Source organism: Peromyscus californicus, unplaced genomic scaffold, assembly GCF_007827085.1.
Source record: "Peromyscus californicus insignis strain IS unplaced genomic scaffold, ASM782708v3 Scaffold_8__1_contigs__length_139910024, whole genome shotgun sequence".
NCBI lineage: Eukaryota > Metazoa > Chordata > Mammalia > Rodentia > Cricetidae > Peromyscus > Peromyscus californicus.
The window spans coordinates 5,581,598-5,606,897 of NW_026294606.1; the positions used below are offsets into that span (position 1 = coordinate 5,581,598).

The 25,300-nt window shown below is 44.4% G+C and overlaps 1 protein-coding gene across 1 annotated transcript in view; it reads left to right on the top strand.

Moving 5' to 3' along the window:
• The window catches only part of Slc28a3 (solute carrier family 28 member 3), a 53,622-nt gene that overhangs the window by 12,809 nt on the left and 15,513 nt on the right, over positions 1 to 25,300 (top strand). Inside the window, exons 2-10 of the mRNA XM_052729274.1 lie at positions 9,258 to 9,347; positions 13,266 to 13,351; positions 13,964 to 14,055; positions 15,670 to 15,859; positions 18,249 to 18,393; positions 20,753 to 20,866; positions 21,752 to 21,829; positions 22,999 to 23,079; positions 24,366 to 24,446. Coding sequence (XP_052585234.1) covers positions 9,258 to 9,347; positions 13,266 to 13,351; positions 13,964 to 14,055; positions 15,670 to 15,859; positions 18,249 to 18,393; positions 20,753 to 20,866; positions 21,752 to 21,829; positions 22,999 to 23,079; positions 24,366 to 24,446 — 957 coding nt within the window. The remainder of the gene's footprint in view (positions 1 to 9,257; positions 9,348 to 13,265; positions 13,352 to 13,963; positions 14,056 to 15,669; positions 15,860 to 18,248; positions 18,394 to 20,752; positions 20,867 to 21,751; positions 21,830 to 22,998; positions 23,080 to 24,365; positions 24,447 to 25,300) is intronic.

The following is a 25,300-nucleotide window of genomic DNA, read 5'->3' on the forward strand; positions in this document are numbered from 1 at the left end:
TAATTGAGGTTCCTTCTTCACAGGTGTGTCAACTCACAACTGAAGCCGACTGTGGCCTGGTCATGTCTACCTATTTCCTATTTAGGCAAACGTTTTTCTTAAAGTCTTTATGGCATATAAATGCATGCCATGGTTTCCTATATCTTATATCTATTTAATCATCAACCCTTTGATGTAGGTAACATGGCCAAGTTAATTTAGAAATCTCCACAAAAGAACTGTTTTCCAAATGTAACTTGAGGTCAATGTCACTGAATATGCAGTAAGTCCCAACCTATGACATGCATTTGATATTTGTTTGTTTTTTTAAAGAGAATAAAGGCAGGAGGAAGGAGAGAGACAGACAGAGACAGAGAAGAGACTCACTATGTAGCCCTGGCTGGTCTGGAACTCACTATATAGCCTCAAACCAAATTGTGATAATCATATAAGTCAATCATTACAGAAGCAACCATAATTTGAGTTGTCTAGGACTGATTCTGAGAGGAAGTTATGGGCTGAAAGCGTCAGTAATGACCACCTCTGTCTCAGCCCTACCTGTACCCCTCCATGTCAGCCTGACCTCCTAGTCCAGTCTCTCACTTGAGCAAAGGACTATGACCACTGAGCAGGCAGTACATAGCCCTTGGGAGGCAGAGGTAGAGGAATGGTGTGTGCGTGGTCCAGCCTGGTACAGGAGTTTTTAGGGTCTACACTGGTCTGCCAGGCCCCACAAGTTAGATTCAGCCACCTGTCCCTAGTATGCCAATTAAAGAGATAAATGGTGAAAAGCAGAGAAATGAGATGTTTTCAGTGTGGCTACAGTGGAAAGAGGAACAACTGATAAATCTCAAGGCATCTTCTGATGTGGGTATGAGTTGGGTGTAAGGAAAGGGCAAGAGGGTGTGTGTAATTAAGCATTCCCGGCCAAGATGTGTCCCTACACGTCACTGACCCCTGACCTCCCCTGGGTCTGCTCTGGTCAGTCAAGTGTGATCTGCTATCAGAACTGTGTGTAAATTCTTGCCGCTCTGCCCTCAGCATGAGATTCTGTTAGATAATCCGATAGCAAAAGTGTCTCCCTTTGAAATACCTTCTCTACTGCTCTCCTGCCAGGAAGGTAAAAACCCTGGGCTATGGTATAAGACTCCGTTTGAGAGAGAGAGAGAGAGAGAGAGAGAGAGAGAGAGAGAGAGAGAGAGAGAGAGAGAGAGAGAGAGAGAGAGAAATTGAAGCCATGTTTTCTGTTCTCAGTTTTTGAAAAATACCTGACCAAATTGTGTCTCGGACAAGTGTTGTTATCATCTTGGGGTCATTTGCCTGTGAATATTAGACAACAAATAAACATTCTTAGTCTCAAACTTCATCAGGAGCCTCAAAGGGAAAAAGACTTCTTGCCACAGGCCAGGTGTGGGCAAACTGAAAGGGCACACATTCGGACTACAGTGAAGAGGTTCGGCAACGCCATGTGGAGAAACACGTCACTCTGTGGCTTTCACAGAGAAATCAAAGTATGGAAGTTCTCATGAGAATATCTTCCTTTACATCAAACAGGCCAAGCTAAATCAGAGGAAGGTGAGAAACAGTACTGGAAATTAGAATCAGGCAGAAATCATTATGCACACAGTCCAACACAAATGATGGGCACAGACGTCAACCAACCTTTAAGAGTAAAGGGAGAGTCAGGCATGGCAATGCATATTGTACTCTCAGCACTTGGGAGGTGGAGGCAGGAGGATTACTGACATGAGCGTACCAAGTCAGAAACAGACTAACCTATTGGTGTCTTTCTGTAACATCCGACTTTACCTTTAAGAGTAAAGGGAGAGTCAGGCATGGCAATGCATATTGTACTCTCAGCACTTGGGAGGTGGAGGCAGGAGGATTACTGACATGAGCGTACCAAGTCAGAAACAGACTAACCTATTGGTGTCTTTCTGTAACATCCGACTTTTCATAAAAACAATGAATCTACAGGGTAAGATGTTCGGTGGCATCACTTTGCCACATAACCCCACTTTTCTTGGTGACCCTGCTGTCCTGACCAGTTTATGTCAACTTGACACAAGCTGGAGTCATCTGAGAGGAGGGAGCCTCAATTGAGAAAATGCCTCCATAAGATCTGGCTGTACGGCATTTTCTTAATTAGTGATTGATGGGAGAGGGCCCAGAGCATTGTGGGTGGGGCCACCACTGGGCTGGTGGTTCTGGGTTCCATAAGAAAGCACGCTGTGCAAGCCATGGGAGTAAGCCTCCTCCAGGGCCTCTGTGTCAGCTCCAGGTTCCTGCCCTGTGCCCTGTTTAAGTTCTTGTCCTGACTTCTTTCAAATATTGATTATGATGTGGAAGTGTAAGGAACATAAACCCTTTCCTCCCTAAGTTGCTGTAGGTCACGGTATTTCATCATAGCAATAATAACCCTAACTAGGACACCTGCAAAGGTAAACACAGGATCTTTTTTTTTTTTTCTAGACAGGATCTCACTATGTAGCTCTGACTGGCCTGGAACTCGTTATGTAGACCTAGATGGCCTAAAAGTCAACTGTCTCTGCCTCCTGGGTGCTTGGATTAAAAACGTGTGCTGTTTGCCGGGCGGTGGTGGCGCATGCCTTTAATCCCAGCACTCGGGAGGCAGAGCCAGGTGGATCTCTGTGAGTTCGAGGCCAGCCTGGGCTACCAAGTGAGTCCCAGGAAAGGCGCAAAGCTGCACAGAGAAACCCTGTCTCGAAAAACCAAAAAAAAAAAAAAAAAAAAAAGTGTGCTGCCACAACTAACTATTTTTTAAACATGTATTCATATGTGTTACGTGTGTTTGTGTGAGTATATGTCACATGAGTGCAAGTTCCCACAGAGGCCAGAAGAGGGCGTCAGGTCCCCAGAGCTTGAGTTACAGTGGATGTGAGCCACTGTGGGAATGCTTGGAATGAAGTTGGGTCCTTTGCAAGAACAGTGCTCTTAACCACTGACTCTCTCTACAGCCCCTTGTATCTAAGTTTTTTTGTCTTTGTTTGTTGTTTATTTGGTTGTTTGTTTGTTTGTTTGTTTGGTTGGTTGGTTGGTTGGTTGGTTGGAGGGGGAGTTTGTTGTTTTGTTTGGTTGGTTGGTTGGTTTGGTTGGGGATGTGTTTGTTTGTTTGGTCTTTTGGAGACAAGGTCTCTCTTGTGAGTTGTGTGTGTTGAAGATTTATTTGGGTTTCAAATTATAGTCATGTACTGGGTGTTACAGACAACAGCATAGCCAGTGGTGAGACTTGTTCAAATCTTTTATATCTGAAAATTAAAATCAATATGACTAATACACATTTGTCCCCATCAGTTTTAAAATGAAATTAGCTATCAGCTAGTTATGCTTGGCTTTTCCTTTTTGAAGTGGAATGTCCTCTTGATTCACACCTACTTCATCGTCTGAATCCTGACTGTTGTCTTTTGTAATCGTCCTATGGGGGTGTAAGACGAGTCAGTGGTGTGGGCAGTGAGTGGACAGGAGATTCTACCTCCAGTCGCATCTGAGCGACATCTGAGATCAGTCACTTGAGGAGGATGGATTCAGAGCTTTGGATAGTTTTCCCCCAAAGAACAAAGCAAGACACTGATGTCAGTACAATCAGTGAGGACCGATTGCATTCGTGAACTAGCCTGAGCTTTCAGTTTCTGCAGAGGTGAGTGGGCCTTCTGAGGAAGAATGAGGAAACAGGAAGAGGTTCAGGCCCAGTCAGAGGCGTGGAAGTTGCAAAAAGCAGGAAAGGGTAGGAGGATTTGCTAACTGGCACTTACTCAAGTCAGGCTCTTCCTCTGGTCAACTGGAAGGCTGCCTCCCAGGACCTTTGCAAAGGGTTAAGTCAGCTCTGGTCAGAGAAGTTCTCTCCACCTCTCAGGGCTAGTGAAGGCCTCACTACAATAAGGAAGCTCTCTCATTGCTCCAAAGAGTTCAGGAATCCTCTGCCTCTTCTGCGCCCACAGCGTTTAGAAGCCAGGTTAGTGGTTGTTCAGGTCTCTTACTGTGGAAGAATGGGTGAAATAATTTGTCATAGGTCTGCAGAAAGGTTGAAGTTTCAAAGGCGCTGACCAGTCTTTGTCATTAACCACTGCCACATGACTGAAACCACACTACTGCCCCCCTACATACACACAGAGGCATGCCCACAACCATCACCTCTGACTTTGCCATTGTTGGTCACTCTGGACTTCCTTTTGAGTTCACAAGAAGGCTGATTCCTCCTTTATCACCAGGAAAAGCAACACCACACATCAGTTCAATAACACCCAGTGGGTTGTTTGCGTTTCTGTTTCTCAAGTGTCCCCAGATATCTTTTACACTAATTCCTCTTCCTGTCACTATGGTAAATTACTCTGACAAAAGCAGTTTAGGCCCATTGGTGGAACATGCCTTTAATCCCAGCATGGAAGGCGGAGGCTGCATTCAAGGCCAGCCTGGTCTACACAGTGAGTTCCAGGACAGCCAGAGCTACATGGAGACCCTGTCTCAAAAACAAACAAAAACTAACAAAGAAAGAAAGCAGTTTAGGGGAGACAAGGGTTCCTCTGGCTCACAGAGTTTACTATCTATGGCAGGGACATAAAGGCAGCAGGCGCCTGAAGCAGATGGTCACATGACACCCACCATCAGCAACACGGATGCTGGTGCTCAGCTCGCTTTCTTCTCAGTCCAGGAGCCAAGCACAGGGAATGGTGCTGCCCTGGGTTAGCGTGGGTCTTTCCACCTCAGTCAACCTGATTGATACCATCCCTCACAGGTGTGCCTGGAAGCTAGTCTCCTAGGTGACGCCAGGTCCCATTGAGTTGACACCACAAGTGACTTGGTTATGTGTCTTTAGTTTCTTGCAGTTACCACATTCTCCAATACTTATTTGTATTTGTTTTTCATGGCAGTGGCGGTTGAAATAATTCAGATTAATGAAAGGAAAAAAAAATAGTTCTCACCAAAAAAGGGGGAAGAGGTTGTTTCTTCTGGAGCCAAATAGCCTAGGAACACAGATTGAGGTTACCCCAAACTCTGTGTTCCAATGTGATAGTTTCATGAAGTTTTTACAGCCACAAAGCAAACACAGTCATAAATCAATACAGTTTTCAAATAGATAGGTGGGGTGCTCTAGCAAAGTGATTGGCAGATCCAGCTGGGTCAGCTCTTAAGGGAGAGGGCCATAGAATGGCCCTCATACATACATAGAACGTTCTCACTTTTAGGGCAACAGAATGTTGTTCTCCACCAAGGCCAGAGGTAGGACTTAGATTCCTTTTTAAAAATACATTTTTAATAATAAAAAAAAGAAAAGAAAAAGCCAAGTGTGGTGATGCACACTTTTAATCCCAGCACTCAGGAGACAGAGGCAGGTAGATCTCTGTGAGTTGGAGGCTAGCCTGGTCTACAGAGCAAGTTCCAAGACAGCCAGGGCTACATAGGGAAACCTGTCTCAAAACACACACACACACACCAAAAAAAAAAAAAACTGGTTTAATTTTATTTTATTCATATGAATGTTTGCCTTAGTGTATGTCTGTGCACACATGTGCATGCCTGGTGCCAATGAAGGCCAGAAGAGGGTATCAGATCCCCTGGAACTGGAGTTATAGATGGGGATGCTGGGAACTGAACCCAAGTCCTCTGCAAGAGCAGCCAGTGTTCTTAACTACTGAGCCACCTCTCTGGCTCCAGGGTTTCATTCTTTTGACCAGAAACCAGGAGCTAGCGTCCCCTGAAAACTCCATCTTTTCATATTGTGCCTGGGAGGTGGAGCACAAAGCCGCTGGTGAGGACCGAATCTACTGGTGCCTGTCTGGCTGCCCAGCACTTTAGCATGTTAATTCCTAAGCTGGTCCCGCTGGCAGAGCCTGCTGGAGTCAGGGTGGAGTGTAGGAGTCACTGTCTCAACAGCTCTGGTGGAGTGGAGCCCCAAGTGGACACTGCACAGCAGCACCCTGGTGTTGGAAGCCATGCATTTCATGGAAATATGACCAGGACTTGTGAATTCCAGTGGGAAAAAGCAAAACCCTGTGAGAGAAACCATGAAGTAGGACTTTAGACAACTAAGAAGAATGTTCAAACTGTTTACTTACTGTTTAAGAAGCTAAATGGTCACAGGGCTGAAGCCTCTGCCCCCGGACACACTTACACTTCTTACACTAACTTACTTTCCAGTCTATAGTGTGGATAGCTCCATAGGCAAAACTAATATTTCCCACTATGTACAAATAAAATGAAAGGGCTCCTATGCTCACAGATGTATCCACTTACTGTTTCTTGGGGGCTGCAGACATGGCTCAGAGGTTAAGAGCCCTGACTGCTCTTGCAGAGGTACCATTCCGCTCCCAGAACCTCCAGTTCCATGGATCTGAGGCCCTCTTCTGGCCTCCATGAGCATTGCACACATACATGATGCACAGACATACATGAAGCAAAGCACTCATGAATAATAAATAAATTTTTGAAATAGGATCTAACTATGTAATCCTGACTGTCCTGGAACTCACTACGTAGACCAGGCTCACCTCGAACTCACAGAGATCCACCTGCCTCTGTCTCCCCAGGGTAGGAGGGGAAGACTTCAACTTGGGCCTGAGGAGAGCATAGCTCATTCCCTAAGACCAAGGACAGAGCATTCCCTCAATACACTCTTCCCCTGAACCTTGGGTTTTATTTGCCTGGAGTTTTATTGTCCTTAATCCTTTTTAACTGCTATCCTAGTTAGAGTTTCTATTGCTGCAATGAAACACTGTAACTAAAAAGCAACTTGGGGAGGAAGGGGTTTATTTGGCTTACACTTCCACATCACTGTTCAGCACTAAAGGAAGTCAGGACAGGAACTCAAACAGGACAGGAACCTGGAGGCAGGAGCTGATGCCGAGGCCATGGAGGGGTGCTGCTTACTGGCTTGATCTCCATCACTTGCTCAGTTTGCTTTCTTATAGAACCCAGGACCTCCAGCCCAGGGATGGCACCACCCGCCATGGGCTGGGACCTCCCCCACTGATCACTAAATGAGAAAATGCCTTACAGCTGGATCGTATGGCGGCATTTCCTCAGCTGAGGATCCTTCCTCTCTGATGACTCCAGCTTGTGTCAAGCTGACACACAAAACCGGCCAGTACAACTGTTAATGGAGATGTATAATATGCTCTATCAGAAATACATCTTAATATCTCGTTAAATATGTTTAATAAGATATTAATCTTCAATATCTTAATATCTTAAATACATTTTAAGTTTTATTCACATGTATGCATGCATGCTTTCAGCCCCTGCTCCATTGCTTTGAAACATGCATGAGATTTCTCCAGTCAGTGTCCTGGAGGTTCTTTCTACCTGAGAACAGGGGTGCTTATAGGTGTGAGAATCAAAGGTGTCAGTAATCTGACTTATTAAATAGACAGAAAGAAATGGTGGCTAATAAGTGATAGATGCCTCTGTTACAGACCAACAGTTCCAACTTAAAGAGAGAAGCTGGTCGTTTTCCACCCACCCACCCACACCCATAATAACCCCTACTTCTGTTCTAAATCCTCGAGTGGGAGGCCTTTGTCTTCCTGGAAATATAAACACCAAGGAGTGAGTCCATTGGACAGAGCAATCCCAGCACACAAGGGAAAACCCATTCAGGGTTCTTTCTGTGAGTGTGCAAAGCAGCACGCAAACACACCCCCATACAATCACATGCACTTTTCATGATCATCGACTTAAACCCACAGTCTGAGTCCTTCAGCCAAGATTTCAGACGCTGCCAGCAGGTGGCAGGCATGGTCAGCTTCAAAAGGTTGAAGCTCCTCCAGGGAGAAAATCTCAGGATTCTGGAAAGAGCCAGAAAGAAAATGCTGCTGTGTGGACAAACAACTGAGGTTTAGAACGATATGGTCTGTGGAGTGTCACACACAGTTACAAATAAAAACCCCAGGTCCAGGGGAGAGTTAGTGTACTGAGGGAGTGCTCTGCCCTTGGTCTCAGGGTTTGGGTTCAGGCCCGTGCTGAAGTTTTCCCTCAATCCTCTTCTTACTGCATCTTTAAATTAGGGACCCTGATTTTATTCACACGTGTCATTCAGGATCCTGTTTTCAACTTAAATGTTAAGGAACATGTAAGAATCCATGAATGAAGAATAGTAAAGAGCCCAGAGGGCCCTCAGTGCAATGGCCACTGTTCTGTCCTCTTCCCATTCTTTGTATACATACGCTGCATTTCCTCCCATACCATTACCAGGAGTTCCTGAGAGACCCACCAGAGGGGCCACATGTTACAGGCAGATTGAGGCACTCGCTTGGAGTCTTAGTCTCCTTACAAGAATTTAAAGATGGGAGTGGTGGCACACACCTTTGATCCGGGCTCTCAAGAGACAGGAGGATCTCTGTGAGTTCAAGGTCAGCCTGGTCTACATAGCAAGTTCCAGGAGAGCCAGGGCCACAAAGTGAGAACAGATCTCAAAAAAACAAAGGAGGAAGAAGGAAGGAAGGAGGGAGGGAGGAGAAAGGAAGGAGAGAGGGAAGGAGGGAGGGAGGAGAGAGGGAAGGAGGGAGGAAGAGTAGGAAGAAGGAAGGGAGGAAGACTATTTAAGAACAGACACACAAGGACAGTTTTATTAGAGTTTAGAAACTGAAGCCCTGGGGCATGGAACTTCTACCCAGAAGAGAGAAAGAAGAGGCCGTGCCAGCTGAGTTAAACAGGCATGGAGGTGAGCAACATGTGAGCAAGCAGCCATGCTGCAGAGAAGGAAACTTTAGAGAAACTGTGGCCAGAGAAGAGATGGAAAGAAAAGGGAAGAGTTTGCTTCTCAGAACTACTCCAATTTAGGAAGCTCCAGAGTTGGAGCTCATGCATGTGTCCACACTAGGGCCAGGAATTCTGGGAAGGAAAAGTGCATTATCTTTTTAAAGGGATAATCATTTCTCCTATCGTTTGAGCATGGCTTAAAGGTGGATCTGCCTTCCTGAGGGGTGGTCCCTCAGCTAGGTGATTCACTTGCCCTGCTGAAACATTAGGTCCCCCACCCAAGTCCCCTGGTACTGACTCTGCAGTTAGAGCCAAAGGTGGGAAGCTGTCTGTCCTTCCTCAGTGTGCAGCATGTGGATCTTCCCCATCAGAGCAAAATAAAGCAAAACTCATCTGTTTCCTTATGAGCCCACAATTCCCTGGCAGTTCCCTGGATCGGGTGCCTCATCTGAACCCTGAAGCTGGCCTCCTGCCACTTCTCACAATCCTTCCTGGAATCTTCACTGAAGGACACTTGTGTGTGGGCTCTGACTCCGTATCTTTTCACTTTGCTTTTTTCTTAGGATGAGGACTTCGAAGAGCAGGACACACCAGGAAACAGCACAGTCAGGAGCAGAGTTGTGCAGAATGGGGAACAAGGAAACACCATGCAGGTAGGACAGGTGTGGAGGATGGTTAAGGAACTGTTGCCATGGTGATCCTCTGCCGCCTGTGAAGGGAGTGTGGTTAGTGTGTCCAAGGCAGAGTCACCAGGAAGCACACATACCCTAACAAGGAGGCTTCGCTTTTACAGACAGCCTCAGAGTTCCCCAAAAGGGAAGCCAGTCCAAGGCCAAAAGCCCAGGCGTAGGCCAGCATGGATGAACATCCTTGTAGCTCCGCTACTCACGGGGTGGAGGCAGGAGCAGGGCCAGCCTGGGGTGAGATCTCCTGACAAAAAGAGAAAAGCACCTGAATGTTAAGGCGAAGGAGGCACATGAGATGCCCCTCCCTCGGTTCCATCGAGCCTGAGAGTCCCTTACAGGACTTCAGCTTACACAGCCTTTGTTTATTGTTTTCATTTTATTATTGTTGTTTTGTTTTTTATTGGTTTTTTTTTGCGGGGGGGGGGGGGGGGGGGGGGGGGGGTGCGGCCCTCAAGTGACCCAAGCTAGCTTCAAGCTCAATATGCCACAGAGGGTGATCTTAAACTCCTGATCCTCTGGCTTCAGCATCCCAAGTGTGGCATGACAGGCATGGATACCACATCTGGCAAGGAACTCTGTGTAATTAGATTTAAGTAGAATTTCTTCAGTTGCTGGGGGGGGGGGGGGGGGGGGTGAGTAGTTACTCATGTAGATCGTCCATTGAAAACTAGTCCTGAGTACCAAAAACTGGGAAAACTGTTGCAGCAAAACTGGAAGATGGAAGTTGTCACTTTATCCGAGGGGAGAGTCTTGGTATGTCTTGGAACGTAGCCTATGTTTACGCAAACAGACTCTTGTGTATGTGGATATTGGGATCACACTGTCCCTCTTACTTTCCACTTATCTCATTCCATACAGTGTCAGTGTCACTAAGTGTCCCCCAGCAAACAAGCTAGTCCACACAAAAACCACCACACAGATGCTTACAGCAGCTTTTATTCATAATTGGCAAACCTTGGAAGCAGCCCAGGTACCCGTCAGGAAAACTGATGGACGGTGGTTTGTCCAGATAATGAGATGTTTTTCAGCACTAGGAACAAATGATGAAGGGCTGAGAAGAACTGAAGGGCTGTCCATGCATATCACAGAGTGAGAGAAGCCAGTACAATGGGAACACCCCACGCCACCCCAGTAACATCATCCTGGTAAAGGAAAAACCAGAGAGGAGTGAAGAGATATTGGTTTCCAGGCTTAGGGAGAAAGTGAGGGTGAGCAGCAGGAATTTTAGGGCATTGAAACCATCCTGTACACTACAGCAGTGAAGACCGCCGTTATCCATTTATCCATAGATTGAGTGCTCCAGAAATGACCCTTGTATGAGCCAGGGTTCTCAACAGGAAAAAACTTACAAAATGTGTGTGTGTGTGTATGTGTATATATATATATATATATATATATATATATATATATATATATATATATATATATATATATATATATAATGTGTGTGTGTGTGTGTGTGTGTGTGTGTGTGTGTGTGTGTGTGTGTGTATGGGGGGATTTTTTATTAGAGTGGCTTACAGGCTGTGGTCCAGCTAGTCCAACAATGGCTAACAATGGAAGGTCCCAGAATCTAGTAGTTGTTCAGTCCATGAGGTTGGAGGTCTCAGCTGGTCTCCAGTATACACTGGAATCCTAAAGAAGGAGGCTCTAATGCCAGTGAAGGAACAGACTTGCCAGAGAGAGAGAGAGAGAGCAAGCAGGCAAGAGCAAAAGCTTCCTTCTCCCATGTCCTTTACAAAGGCTGCCAGCAGAAGGTGTAGCCAGATTAAATGTGGATCTTCTCACCTCAAATGATCCAGATTAAAGGTGGGTCTTCTCACTTCAAACGATTTAATTAAGGAAACCCCTCACGGGTGTACCCCGCCACTTGGGTTTCCAGATGTAGCCAATTGGCAAACGATAATAGACATGGCAACCTTGAAGGTAAACTATGGGGCTGGTGTGGCCATCAGTGCAGCAGGTTCATCTGTGGCAACAAATGGACCTCTCTGGTGCAGGTTGTTGGCAGGGGAAAGGACCGTGTGGGGATCTATGGGAAGTCTCCATATTTACAGCTTACTTCTGCTGTGAAGCTGCAATTGCTCTAAAAAGTCTATTTTTTTGTTGTTTCACACAAGAACAGAGCAAAACTTCCATATTTCATAACTATAAACAGGAATGCACAGGCTGAGTAGCAGCTGGTTTGGTGGCAACAAGCATTGGGTGAAGTTAAAGGAAGCCATTCGGTAGGTGTGCACACATCTGTGCACACAGTGGACCCATCAGGAAGCGGGTGTGAGCAGATGGTGGCAGGAAGAAATACACAAATTTCAGCAGTGATGGGGAAGTGGGAGATAACCTGTGATGATGGAGGTTCAGTATAGATTTGAACCCGTGATGATGGAGGTTCAGGATAGATTTGGTGTCCATGGTAAATTAAACAAAAGTGTCCATAGGTGGCAGGTAGCTTGGGGTACATTGACAACAGAACATCATAGCCATTTAAATCAAATATTTACTAAAGTATTGGTCAAGCTAGATGTCAGGTAGGAATAAATGGATAAGGGACTGGAGAGATGGCTCAGCAGTAAAGAGCACTGGGTGCTCTGCTGAGGACCTGGCTGCCACTTCCAGCACCAACATGGCAGCTCACAACTATCTGTAACTGCAGCTCCATAGGATCTGACACCCTTTTTTGTTGTTGTTGATTTTGTTTTTGTTTTTGTTTTTGAGACAGGGTTTCTCTGTGTAGTTTTGGTGCCTGTCCTGGATCTTGCTCTGTAGACCAGGCTGGCCTCAGACTCACAGAGATCTGTCTGCCTGGCTCTGCCTCTCGAGTGTGCCATTACTGCCTGGCTCCAACACTCTCTTTTGGCCTCTGCGAGCACTGCATGCATGTGGTGCATACTCTTATGGGAAGAACATTGATACACATAAAATAAAAATAAGTAAGTCTGTTTTTAAAAGAAGACATAAATGGCCGACTGTAGCCTCTGGAAGTTGGTTGGACTCAGCCTCTCTTCCTGTGGCCCATGCCTTCCTAGTTCTTGAGGAGCACTCCAGAAACAAAGGTGACGGGAGGCAGAAGCAGGAGAGTCCTCGATGTGCTATGTGACCTGTGGTGTCGCTCTGTGTTTTAAGTGCAGAGGGTAAAGGCCACTCTGCGAGCAGCAGAGTGCAGAAGCTTCAGCATCACACCTGCCAGTGTACGGCCAGAGCCCATCCGGACCAGAATGCTCCCCGGCACCTGAAGAATTATTGTGGGATGGACAGAGGGAGCTCTTCTGGGGAAAGGATAGATAGGTCATGGATATTTGGGAGGAAGCTCATTCTGTTCCCAGAAAAACTGTTCGCGAAAAGTGACTCAGGTTTATGTTACACTTAGGCATTAGGACAAGGGCAATGCCTTTGTGAGTCCTGAGGGGCATCTCTCAGCTCTTGAAGGAGAAGGCAGGTATTCATATCTGCAAGCCAAGCCTTGGTTTGGTTTCAGTACTCTAGACAAGAGCTGGTTCAGTGTAAAGGGAGAATTACACAGCCTTTGTTGTTAACTTCCTTTAGCCCTTCCCAAAACCAGAGCTGGTGTCTGGTGTCGAATGACTACAGCAGAAATGAGACCAAGATCAGAAATGCAAACCTGTTCGCTTTTAAAAAATGAAAAAGGTGGTAATGGGGGCTTACCAGAGGCTCCTCTGGGAGGAAAGAGGAAGTAAGTGTGATCCTGAATTTCTTGTGATTATAAAAGGAAAAAAATGCCCATGCCGTAGATAAGGGGAGCCATTTCCCGTATAATAATTTTGAAAGGATTGTTGAACATTCTTTGCTTGAACGCTGAGCAAAGGAGTCCAGAATCCATGGTGCCCAGATTCTCATTATTCTTTCTCTCCAATGTTTGATCTCCAGGGTGACAGGCAGATCACGATTGAGCAGGAGTCTCTAGGAAACAAAGAAGACGTGGAGGAGGATGACCAAGATGAGCATCAAAAAGGGTACCGTTCTTAAGGCAGGGACATCGCCACATCTACCCGCTGTGTGTTTTATTCAATATTTTGTCATTTTGTTTTATTCTCTTCTAAATTAAATTTTCCTATGCTTCATTAGAAATTGTCACCACCTCGAGCCTCATCCATCCAGCCCCACTTGGAAAAAATTAATGGCCTTTGGGGGTGATAGATGTGGTCAGTTTGAAAAGATGTTGCTCTAGGAACCAGTATTTATTTTCACATTCACCCAGGACAGTCTTCTCATTAAAGGTATAAATTACTAACTAATGGCTCCAATCCCTACATAAAGAGTCAATTCATCTTCTCCATATCAATCAATAGCAATTAATTTCTCAAAGCCTACGTTAAATCTCAGGGAACTAGTCCGGGGCAATGGCTCAATGGTAAAGGCACCTGCTGCCAAGAGCTTGGCACACTCATTCAGTCATTAATCCACGTTATGGCCGGTGTCCGTCAAAGATGAATGTTCCATTTCAGCTTTGAGACATGGCTTCAGAAACCTGTTTGTGTTGCTTATGAAGCCTAGCCCAGGCTTCAAATGCCAGATATCTTGTGTTTGGGTGTTTACTCTGTGGGTCTTTTGCTTTTATGTTGCAGGTGTTTGGAAAGAAAGTATGATATGATTTGTGAGATTTGTAGAAAGCACAGAATCATTCTTCGGCGCATCATTGGGGGCATTTTATTGACTGGTAAATACCAAAGAGCCATGGGAATGCTGTTGTCTTTTCTTGGGATCTTTTAAGTGTTAGCTTTCTGTGTAAAGAAAGAAATTGCTCCTTCTGCTGGATCTCACAGACTTATCCAGAGAAGTGGAGGGAGTGCCTACACAGATCACTTGCCTATCTTATTTATGAAGCCAGCCAGAAGTTTTGTTTTTGAGTCTCCTACTGTCTTAGTCCATTTTCTTTGCTGTAATTGAATACTGTAGACTCAATCACAGAGTTCTTCAGGTCCTAGAACACAGTCCAGGATTATGGTGCCAGCACTGGTATGGGCCTTCTACTCCATTGTAACATGGAGGGATCTTTGTAGCATAGGATAACACATATTGACCCATGTCTCTATTGCTCTTTTTATAAAGCCACTAGTAACATCATGGAGGCTCCGCCCTTAGGATCCATCCAATTCCAATTACCTCCTCAAAGCCCCACCTCTGCTACTATCACTATGTGAATGTGGGGATCAAGTTTCCAACACACAGACTTTGGGGGGATACATTCAAACCATAGTACTACCTTATTCCTGGGACTTACAGAGCCCTTGTTATTGTGACATGCTTTTGAGGAAGTGCATTGGCTAATGCATATCCAGAATACCTGGGCAACTGGCAGACTTTGCAATGAACACCAGGTTAAACAAGAACAAAAAGTAATTGTAGGAGTGAATACAAAGTAAGACCCAGGGCATTCTGGCCCACACTTTATCCTACAGGCACATGAGAATGTACCCTGATTTTTGTCTTCCCAAAACAAAAGTCTTCAAAGCTCATTGTAAAAAAAACTTTGTCTATAAAATGTGAACCTTCACACTAAGCCCATAGGCATTTGTAAAGAATACTACACCTCCAAAGCCAAGAGTTGTGCTGGTGTTAAAACAGCTGGAACAGGAATAGCAAGGGTTCTCCAGCTTCCCTCTAGCAGGGCAGAGGGTCTTTTAGGTCTGGCCATATTGGACCTTCAACTGCAGGTAATATGTAGGTAGAAAGGCAAAGCTGCGGAGCAATACTGCTTGATTGGAGGGTACAAGTACACATAGCAAATGCCACTGACCTTGCCACCTCCCTAGGAGCAAGTCAGACTTAACCTGTGGGCCATTGTTTGCTGACTTTTTAGGATAATAAACTTTATTTTATTTTTTTGAGGCAAGTTCTCACTGTATAACCCTTGGAGTCCTGGAACTTATTATGCAGACCAGGCTGGCCTTGCACTCAGAGAGATCCACCTATCTCTGTCCCCCAAGTGCTGGGATTAAAGGTGTACACTACCATACTTGGTATTCTTATCCTGGAACCTGTTCTTTAAATGCAGCAGTAGTGACTAAGTGTCAGGATTCAAAAACTAAGAAGGTGCTGTAAGAGGAAAAAAAAAAAAAAAACAGCATCCTTTCTTCATCATGGTGAAATCTTAGGGACTTGCTTGAAATGAAAGAAAAGCAAAGGGCTCAGCTGAAAAGTCTGTATCCACACTAAAGCACCCTGTATTCAATAGATACTTAAGCCTCCCCTTGCCTAAGTCAGACCCAGGCGGGAAGCCCAGGACCACTGGTTTGGTAACACTCACCGTCTGGATTTGCCTCCTGCACAGGTTTCCTGGCTTTGTTGATTGCAGCCTGTGTACTGAACTTCCACAGAGCCCTTCCTCTTTTTGTTATCACCATGGTTACCATCTTCTTTGTTGTCTGGGATCACTTGATGGCCAAATATGAGCAGCGAATTGAAGAGTTCTTGTCTCCAGGCAGAAGGCTTCTCGACAGACATTGGTTCTGGTTGAAATGGTAAATACCACTTTTTCTCCTACTGCAGTGGAGGTATGTTGGCTCTCTCCAACACTCTTCCAAAAACGTATTCTAAAATTCCATCCTCATTTATGGGATATTGATGCTAGAAATAACTGATGCTAGGCAATCAATTATAGTGCCTCCATTTGACAAGCAAGAAATGAAGACCAGGCTGAGATAATGGATTATAGGGAAGTTATTCAAGTATACCACCAAGCCCCTTGGTTCAATGATAAATGTCCAAAGACAATCTGCTTATCTTCATGTCTGTATTAGAGAGACACCTAGGTATCTACATATTAAGAATTAGCCAAGAACATAGGACAATGCAATGTTCTAGTCACACAGGGATGGCATGAGCTCTCTTTCCACCTTGTCAGTAGAATGAGATCATGATCAATCAGTAATGTCTGTCTTGCCCCAGGTCAGAGAACAGCTGCACAATGCCGTCTGGTTTCAGTGCTGATTTTAGATTGATTTATAAGTACAAAACAGTAAAGACTGATGACAATGTGAGCTTGCATTTTTTTCTAACCTTTTCCCTTTTATATAATTATGCATAATATTGTTAGATTCTTTTACAAAATAGAAATCATAGATTAGATTCAGTCTTGAATATGCTTTATTCCACTTATTATTTATTATTATTATTAGTTTATTTATCCATAGTTTTCAAACAGGAAATGAAGACCAAGATGAGATGATAACTCGGGGTTTTGTTTGGGGTTTTGTGTGTGTGTGTGTGTGTGTGTGTGTGTGTGTGTGTGTGTTTTCAATGCACAATGAACATCCACATTATTTTTATATATTAAGTTGGACCAATTGGTATCCCATTATTTGCATTTATTGGCTACTGAATTTAGTAATTTTTAGATTAGGTTTTCAATTCCTCTCATTTATTTCTATGTCTTTTGTTCCTTAAAAACTAGATCTTGCCGGGCGGTAGTGGCGCACGCCTTTAATCCCAGCACTCGGGAGGCAGAGCCAGGCGGATCTCTGTGAGTTCGAGGCCAGCCTGGTCTCCAAAGCGAGTTCCAGGAAAGGCACAAAGCTACACAGAGAAACCCTGTCTCGAAAAAAAAAAAACTAGATCTTGCTGGGCAGTGTTTGCATACACCTTCAATCCCAGCAGAGGCAGGCAGATCTCTGAGTTCAAGGCCAGCTTGATCTACAAAGTGAGTTCCAGGGCAGTCAGATCTACATAGGGAAACCCTGTATCAAAAAAGTCAAAAACTGGCCGGGCGGTGGTGGCGGTGCACGCCTTTAATCCCAGCACTCGGGAGGCAGAGGCCAGCCTGGTCTACATAGCGAGATCCAGGAAAGGCACAAAGCTACACAGAGAAACCCTGTCTTGAAAAATCAAAAAAAAAAAAAAAAAAAAAAAAAAAAAAGTCAAAAACAAACAAAAACCCTAGATCTCTAAAACTCCACTTGATGCTGAAGGTCTAGCACACAAGTTTCTGTGTCAGCTATATACTAAAATTAGGACATTTTTCTTTCCTCGTCCCATTTTATTTAATGGGAAATATCTATCTTATATGTTGTACAAAAATGTAAGATTTCAGTTTGAGATGTTCCTTCCATCCCTGGCTAGAGAAGACTCAGACAAACCCCCATCTTTTCTCTCTCCCTATGTCCTGATTCTAGGCTTGCCTTGCAGCCAGTACCAAGATGAGGACATGGATAGCTCTGACTTGGGGAGGGGCTTCCTGCTCTAGGAATGGGGCTGGCTCCTCAGGACCTAACTCCCCCTTAAAGGAACCCACATTCTACAACGACCCCCAGGGCTTTTCTTTGACTTTTTGCCATGGGATCTCCTCTCCTTAGAGATGGCCCTACTGGGCAGTTCACAGGACTGGTTCTGTCCATTGAGAACCGCGTGGGCTACCCTGGACACTTCCCACACCTTCATCTAGTTCACTCGGATAGTGCACTCACCACACACTCCTCATTGCCTTCAGAGCCATGAGTCACCTGTCATGTCCACCAGACTCTCAGGAGGGGAGACAGGATGCACAGTCTGATTCAGCTCTGCTGAGGTCCCCCAAATACAGGAAACATGTTCTCTCATGAAGGAAGGAAGGCAACACCCATCCCAAAAAGGACAGAGGGAGACTAACATGTCTCTCAGAGACCTTTAAACAGAGACCAGACACTCCTGTACAAACATCGTTCTCCTCTCTGATGCTCATCTTTGAAGTTATGAGGGTCTGCGCTAGAAGGTAAGAGGGACGTATGTGACTGTAGCCACAACTGACTGAAAGCACAGCTTCCGGTTCTGGAGTGTGTTATCTCATTGTCAGTTTTCATTTGTTAGTGTAAGCCTCATCATGTGACTCAAGTTGTCACAATAAAGGACAGCAGCTCCTTCCTTCCATTCTCGCAGGGTGATGTGGAGCTCATTGATCCTGGCGGTTATTTTCTGGTTGATCCTTGACACTGCCAAATTGGGCAAACAGCATCTGGTATCCTTTGGTGGACTCATAATGTACATCATGCTGTTATTTCTATTTTCCAAACATCCAACCAGAGTAAGTACAAACTGCTCATGGGAATAGGGGATGCATGAGACTCCAAAATAATGAATGGGAAAGAACCTAACTATGCAAATTTTTCTCCCCCTGCCCCCATGTGAGTCCTTAAGGTGGCAAGGGTGCTTGTCTGACTGTTTTATTTCTAGTAATTTCCAGTTACACAAGTAAAATACTCCTCATGTCCACTCAGGTTCCTTTACTGTCAAACACACAGGAAAACTCATTCCCTTTGACCCATTTTATACTCAGTCCTGTACTTTTTAGTTTTGAAACGGGAACTTGTGTATCCCAGACTAGCCTCAAACTCTCTCAAGGATGACCTTGAACTTCGGATCCTCCTGTTTCCTCAGTATTGGAATTCAAAGCAGGTGCCATAATGCCCAGTTTATAGGGGACTGGGGATTGAACATGAGGCTTTGCACATGCTAACTAAGTCCTCTACCAACTGAGCTACATCTCTAACCTTCAATCCTGTATTTTATGAAAATTCTGTTTATGATTTGGGCTTTTTCATTCTCAAAATTTGTCCTGATACACTCTTCCCCTGTTGTATCCAATTCTCACTCCCCTTCCATATATATATTGATATATATATCAGCCTTCAACCCATGAAATGGGTATGAATTCTGGGACTAAAATCTTTCACCTGCAAATCACGATGACAAGCTGTAGAAGTCCTTTCTGGCTAAAAGGATGACCCACGGAAAAAGCATTAATCAGAGAACAAGTTGACCTAATACAAGGAAAATTATTTGCCCTGCTCAGATGAATATCTCCATTCTCTGTGCCATCAATCCCAAGTTTTTAGGTCACTCGTTTCTGCTACGAGATAAACGTAGATGACAGTCCATTTCCTCTGTCATCCTAGGTCTGCATTAGAGGTCATTGCTTCCTTTATTATGGAACAAGAGTCCCTCACTCGGGCCAAATTTCATCTAATTCACTTATAAATTGTCAGATAAACAAGCTTTGAACACAGAAAAATCAATTTCTACCTTTCCATTTTCCAAATGGAGAAATAGTTGTACATGTAACATTTACAATTTGACCAGGTGTCTCAGAGACGATTCTCTGTGCCCAAGTCATTTATCAGGACTTCATAATTACATACTTTTTCAGATTTTGCACCAAGATTTATAAAGAGTGGATACAGCCCTGATATATATTACAGAATGTCTCTATCTAAATGTTCTCTGAGGTCTCTTTGTAGTGAGTGGTGGGCGAATGCAGACTTGCAGCTGCCCATGGTGCTAAGAATGAGGGATGGCTGAGTGCCCAGCTCTAAATAAGACCTCTATAACATCCCCTCTGAGGCTCAGAGAACACTGTGGAAGAGGATGCAAGAATGGGCAATCCAGAGAAAGAGAGAAGGGCTTTGAAATGCCATCCTAGGCACAACACAACCATTGCACTGAATTTACTTCTTAGTTTCACTTCTTGTTGCTTTGACAAATACCCCAACAAAATCAACTTCAGAAAGAAAAGGTCTATTTTGTTCACAATTCCAGGTTATAATCCACCGTTGGGGGAAAATTAAAGTGGCAGGAACTTCATGAAGCAGCTAGTCATATTATTCACAGTCAAGAGCAGAGAGCAATAAATCAATGCATTCATGCCTGAGCTCAACTCCCTTCTCCACCCTTACACAATTCAGAAGAGACTGTATAGGGAATGGTGTCACCCACAGTAGGCAAATCTAACAAATACAGCCATAGGTCAACCTGATCTAGACAATTCTTCATTGAGACTCTTCCCAGATAGTTCTATGTGTGTCATATTTATGATTAAAGTCATCAATCCCATTATTATAGGCTATTGATAAATTCTGGGAGAGGTGAGGTCATTGTCTTCAGTTGCACACCCACTGCTGAACCCACCAGACTCAATGGATAGCTCCAAATCCATGGTCACACAGACAACCCTGTTTAAACTGAGTGAGTTATGAAACAAAGCAAATAGGAATGTGAGAAAGAGATTTGTAAGGATGAGCAGGATAGACAGGGCTGGGAGGGAGACAGGCAAGGCTAGGGAGTGAGAGTAATCAGCGTGATTATATACATGTATGAAATTGTCAAAGAGCAAATTTAATCAATTGGAAAACAATTCTCTGCTCCTGGCTGCTTGGCCTCCCCAGCCACATGTCACACATGAGAATGTTCCTAAGGGAACAGTGGCCTCTTGGACATCTATGTTGAGGTCACCATTAACTTCCTAATAAGATAACTACGACCAAAATGTGTCTGCTACCATTTCTGAAAGCTTAGTCTCTGCATGCCCAATGTTTGGTTGTTCATGTAAGCCTCATCACAATGTTGAAGTTAGCATGATATTTAACGGTCTCCATCTTTCTCCACAGGTTTACTGGAGGCCTGTCTTTTGGGGAATTGGATTACAGTTTCTTCTTGGGCTCTTAATTCTAAGGACTAAGCCTGGATTTATTACTTTTGATTTCCTGGGAAAACAAGTTCAGGTGAGCAGTTCAAAAGAGAGCTGAGTGATCTGGAACAGGAGGTCAGGAGTTCAAAAACCAGCCTTCGCTACAAGGCAAGTGAGAAGCCAACCTGAGCCTTATGAGACTTTGTCAAAAAAAAAAACAAGCCGGGCGGTGGTGGCACACGCCTTTAATCCCAGCACTCGGGAGGCAGAGGCAGGTGGATCTCTGTGAGTTCGAGGCCAGCCTGGTCTACAGAGCGAGATCCAGGAAAGGCGCAAAGCTACACAGAGAAACCCTGTCTCAAAAAAAAAAAAAAACAAAAAAAAAAAACAAAAAAAAAAAAAAACTTGTACCTGTACTTTTAACGTTTGGGTGTAGCCCTCAGGACATTTTTTAAGTAGGTAATTTATCTGTAATATTGTACCCTAATTTTAATTCCATAGCACAAGTTAGGCTTGCTGCTTGTATCAAATATGTTCACCTATGTAGTTGATTAAGCCTGCTGCTGCCCCCTACCTGTGTCATCCATTGACCACACCCTTATCCCTATTGCCCCATCTTCCTGCCCAAGGTGTGCCAAACTTCTGAGATAGTTCCCCAAAATAGAGAAAGAGTCTTTCTCTTGCATCTAGTGGTAACTAGAGTCACGCTCGTATAGCACCCATGGCTTATTGGAGCTGATGACCACAGTCCATGCAAGTCAGACTAAGTGTCAGAAATGGCAGGAAGTCTACATGTAGGGATGATTCCAAAGAAGGAATTCATAGCACTCACTAGAGGATCAATGCTGAGAATATTAACTTCCCAAGCCTGCTTAATGAGTTTGCTGGCCCCATCCATCCTCTGCAGGGCCTCAGGTTCGTCTGTGGCTCGTAGTACTGGTTCATGGTTTGTAATGACCTCTCTCTCTCTTGGACTCAGACATTTCTGGGGTACACTGATACTGGAGCTATGTTTGTCTTCGGTGAGAAGTATACAGACCACTTCTTCGCATTTAAGGTAATTCCAGACACCTTTTCTCTGCCTGCTTATTTAAATGAAAAGAACACTAATGCTGAGACAAAATGTGTTTTTAGGGGTATTATTAATAGATTTTTCTAAATTAGATCTTGCACAAATTTTTCGGGCATCTTGCCTCTGATCAATTAGCTATGGATTGTGGGGGAAGGGTGAGGTAGGGCAGGGGCAGGGTCCAAGAAGGGAGCCATTACTTCTGTTATGGGCATCCCATTTTAATGACTTAATCTAATCTTTTTTCTGTATTTATTTTATTTAATGGGTATGAGTGTTTTGTTTGCATGTATGTATATTGTATCACATGCATACAGTGCCCACAGAGGCCAAAAGAAGACATTAAATCTCATGGGACTGCAGTCATATGTAGCTAGAGTTTTCCTGCCTGGCCCACAGTCAGGACAAATCTTTGTCACCCGCCAGTCCCACAGCCACTCAGACCCAACCAAGTAAACACAGACACTTATATTGGTTACAAACTGTATGGCCGTGGCAGGCTTCTTGCTAACTGTTCTTACAGCTTAAATTAATCCATTTCCATTAATCTATACCTTGCCACATGGCTCGTGGCTTACCGGCATCTTCACATGCTGTTTGTCATCATGGCGGCTGGCAGTGTCTCTCTGACTCAGCCTTCCACTTCCCAGCTTTATTCTCCTCCTTGTCCCGCCTATACTTCCTGCCTAGCCAATGGCCAATCAGTGTTTTATTTATTGACTAATCAGCAACACATTTGCCATACAGAACATCCCACAGCAGTCATAGGCAATTGCCATGTAGTAATTGTATCCTCTGCAAGAGCAGAAAGTGTCCTTAACCACTGAGCCATCTCTCCTGTCCCCGACTTCCTCTAATCTTAATTACTTCCCAAAGACTCCATCCCAGACATATCACCATTGAATTTAGGAAATATTTAAATATCCACCACGTGGACTTTAGGAGACACATCCAAACTACCTCAATAAAGAAATAAAGAGTTGGAGGCTGTCCAGAGGGCAACCGCTGGATAGAAGCAGTCTTTAGTTCAGAGGGACTTTGCTTCTATTGTGATGTTTTGAGGGCCAAAAGGGAGGCAGAGGGGAAGCTTAATAAGAAACTCATGGTACTTTTTGCATTGACCAGTGACCACGTTTGTGCCCCCATCCCACCCACAGGTCCTGCCAATCGTGGTTTTCTTCAGCACCGTGATGTCTGTGCTCTACTATGTGGGGCTGATGCAATGGATCATCAGGAAGGTACTGGGATGCAGGGCTGTTGAAAATGACCTCTCTCTCTTGAACTCAGACTTTGCTGGGGTACACTTGGCTGATGTAGAGTTAGTTCAGATTCAAAGTCCTAACACATGTTATTCGGGCATTTACAATATATCCCATTCTTTCTACAAAGACTCTCCTCTACCACCATCTAAGTTCTTAAGTCCTAGCCCATAATCCTTCATGTGTCCATATAAAGAATTTTACCTCAGGAACCTTCAAAGGGACTTTGACTTGCAACTCACTGGATATCTCCATGGATCCATAAAAGTTACTTCTGCAGCGAGGGGACAGAGGTCAGGTGCCTGCCAGGGAAGCAGCATTATTTCTCCTTCTGGTTTCTACACAGGCCCATAGTCAGGGCTTCCCACTGGGGTACCAAAGGTCCTCCAGGCCTTGCAGATGGTACAGAAATAGAAACAAAAAGAAGTTGCTTTCGCTCTGGAAAGAGTTTTATAAGCATAGAATTTTTTAAGCAAGTTAGTCATATTCTTGTGCCCCAACAATTGAGTCCTCATATTTATCAGCACACAAGGGAGCTAGAGAGGGGGCACAGTTGGTAAGAACACTTTCTGCTCTGCCTGAGTTCAGCTGCCATCACTTACAACCAGGGCTCACAATCAGCTCCACTGACCTCCTCTTCTGGCCTCTGTAGGCATGTGCACACACGTGGCCTACAGCCACACAAAACATACACATACATAAATAAAAGGTAAAGGAGTGTCAGGTGGAGCAAAATGCTGGCCTCATGCCTAGAAAGCAAAATAGAGGGAGACCGACTGAATCCCCGGATCTCCCCAAGAGCGCCTTCCAACAACTTCTGGCCTCCCCTTAGGTCCCACCCCTTAAAAGCGACCACTTCCTAATAACACTGTGGCTGTGTACCAGACATTTCATGTGTAGACATTTGGAGGCCTCTCTAGATCTAACTATCCCATGAAGTCATCACAAAAGAGGAACCCCAAAAATGTGCTTATAGTCATTCTTGGACCACAGAAAAAGTTTCTGTCAATGGTAGCAATTATTTATTCATTACTTTTATTTAATCTACAGAAACCCATTTCTATAGTGCTCAACAGTAGATACAGTAGTGCAGATTTAGAGTGGAAAGACTTGGTGGATTGGCTCTGTGGCTGGAGGAGTTCCACACATGTTTAGCCCATCACCAACCTGCCATCAGCTGTTAAAGAGCCCAGTGTCTTTAACGCAGATTCGATTTTTAGCCGACTGTTAAGTCTTTGCTAACTTTGTCCTTTTCTTCTCTTTAGGTTGGATGGTTAATGCTTGTCACTATGGGGTCATCTCCCATTGAGTCTGTAGTTGCCGCTGGCAACATATTTGTTGGGCAGGTAAGTTGTAATAACAAAAACTAAGCAAAGCAAAGCAGTTGCTGATAGGGATGTTCTCTTTCCAAAGCAGATGAAGATGCCCATGGATGCATCATCTCTTTAGGGTAGAGTGAAGAGTATAAAATAAGAAATCCCTAGTATCGTGTATGTGCAAGTATGTGTGCGTTCGAGTGTGTGTGTGTGTGTGTGTGTGTGTGTGTGTGTGTGTGTGTGTGTGTAGAAAGAGGAAGGGAAAGGGAAGGAGATTATGCTAGTATGGAATTAAGTTATTGAAAGCTCAGAGAGACAACACCATTATTTTTATCAAATCATAGGGCTTCTTGTGTACACATTCTCCACAAATCTTTTATCCATTGAGGCCTTTGGTCAAGTCTGCAGAGGGTAGTAGCTGTTCACCTCAGATGGATTTCACTGTCTGAGCTGCAGATAGTAAATAGGGACCCTCACGGTCCTCCCCGCAATGCTGTGGCAGTGAAGAGGACAGAGAAAAGCTGCCACCAATAGTCCTATTGACACGTAAACCAGCTTCATCCATGACATGTTCAGCCATCCACCTTCTCTGAGCCTGCAGAAAATGCTTTCAGGGTTTTTTCTTCTCATCAAAGATAAACTTTAAGGCTATGATTCTCACTTTCCTAATCCATCAGACGAATAAATACCCTTTTGCTTGAAGCTCATTTAAACAAAGAAATGTAATCCTTCAACACTGGAGCAACCATAAGGAATGGAGAGATTAGGAATGCCACTGAGCTGCACTACTCTAGATACATAGCTTCAGGGAAAATGAAATCCCACAATGCTGCCAGCAACACTGCCCAAAGAAAGTGGACTTGAAGCAAAAATCATGCCATAGA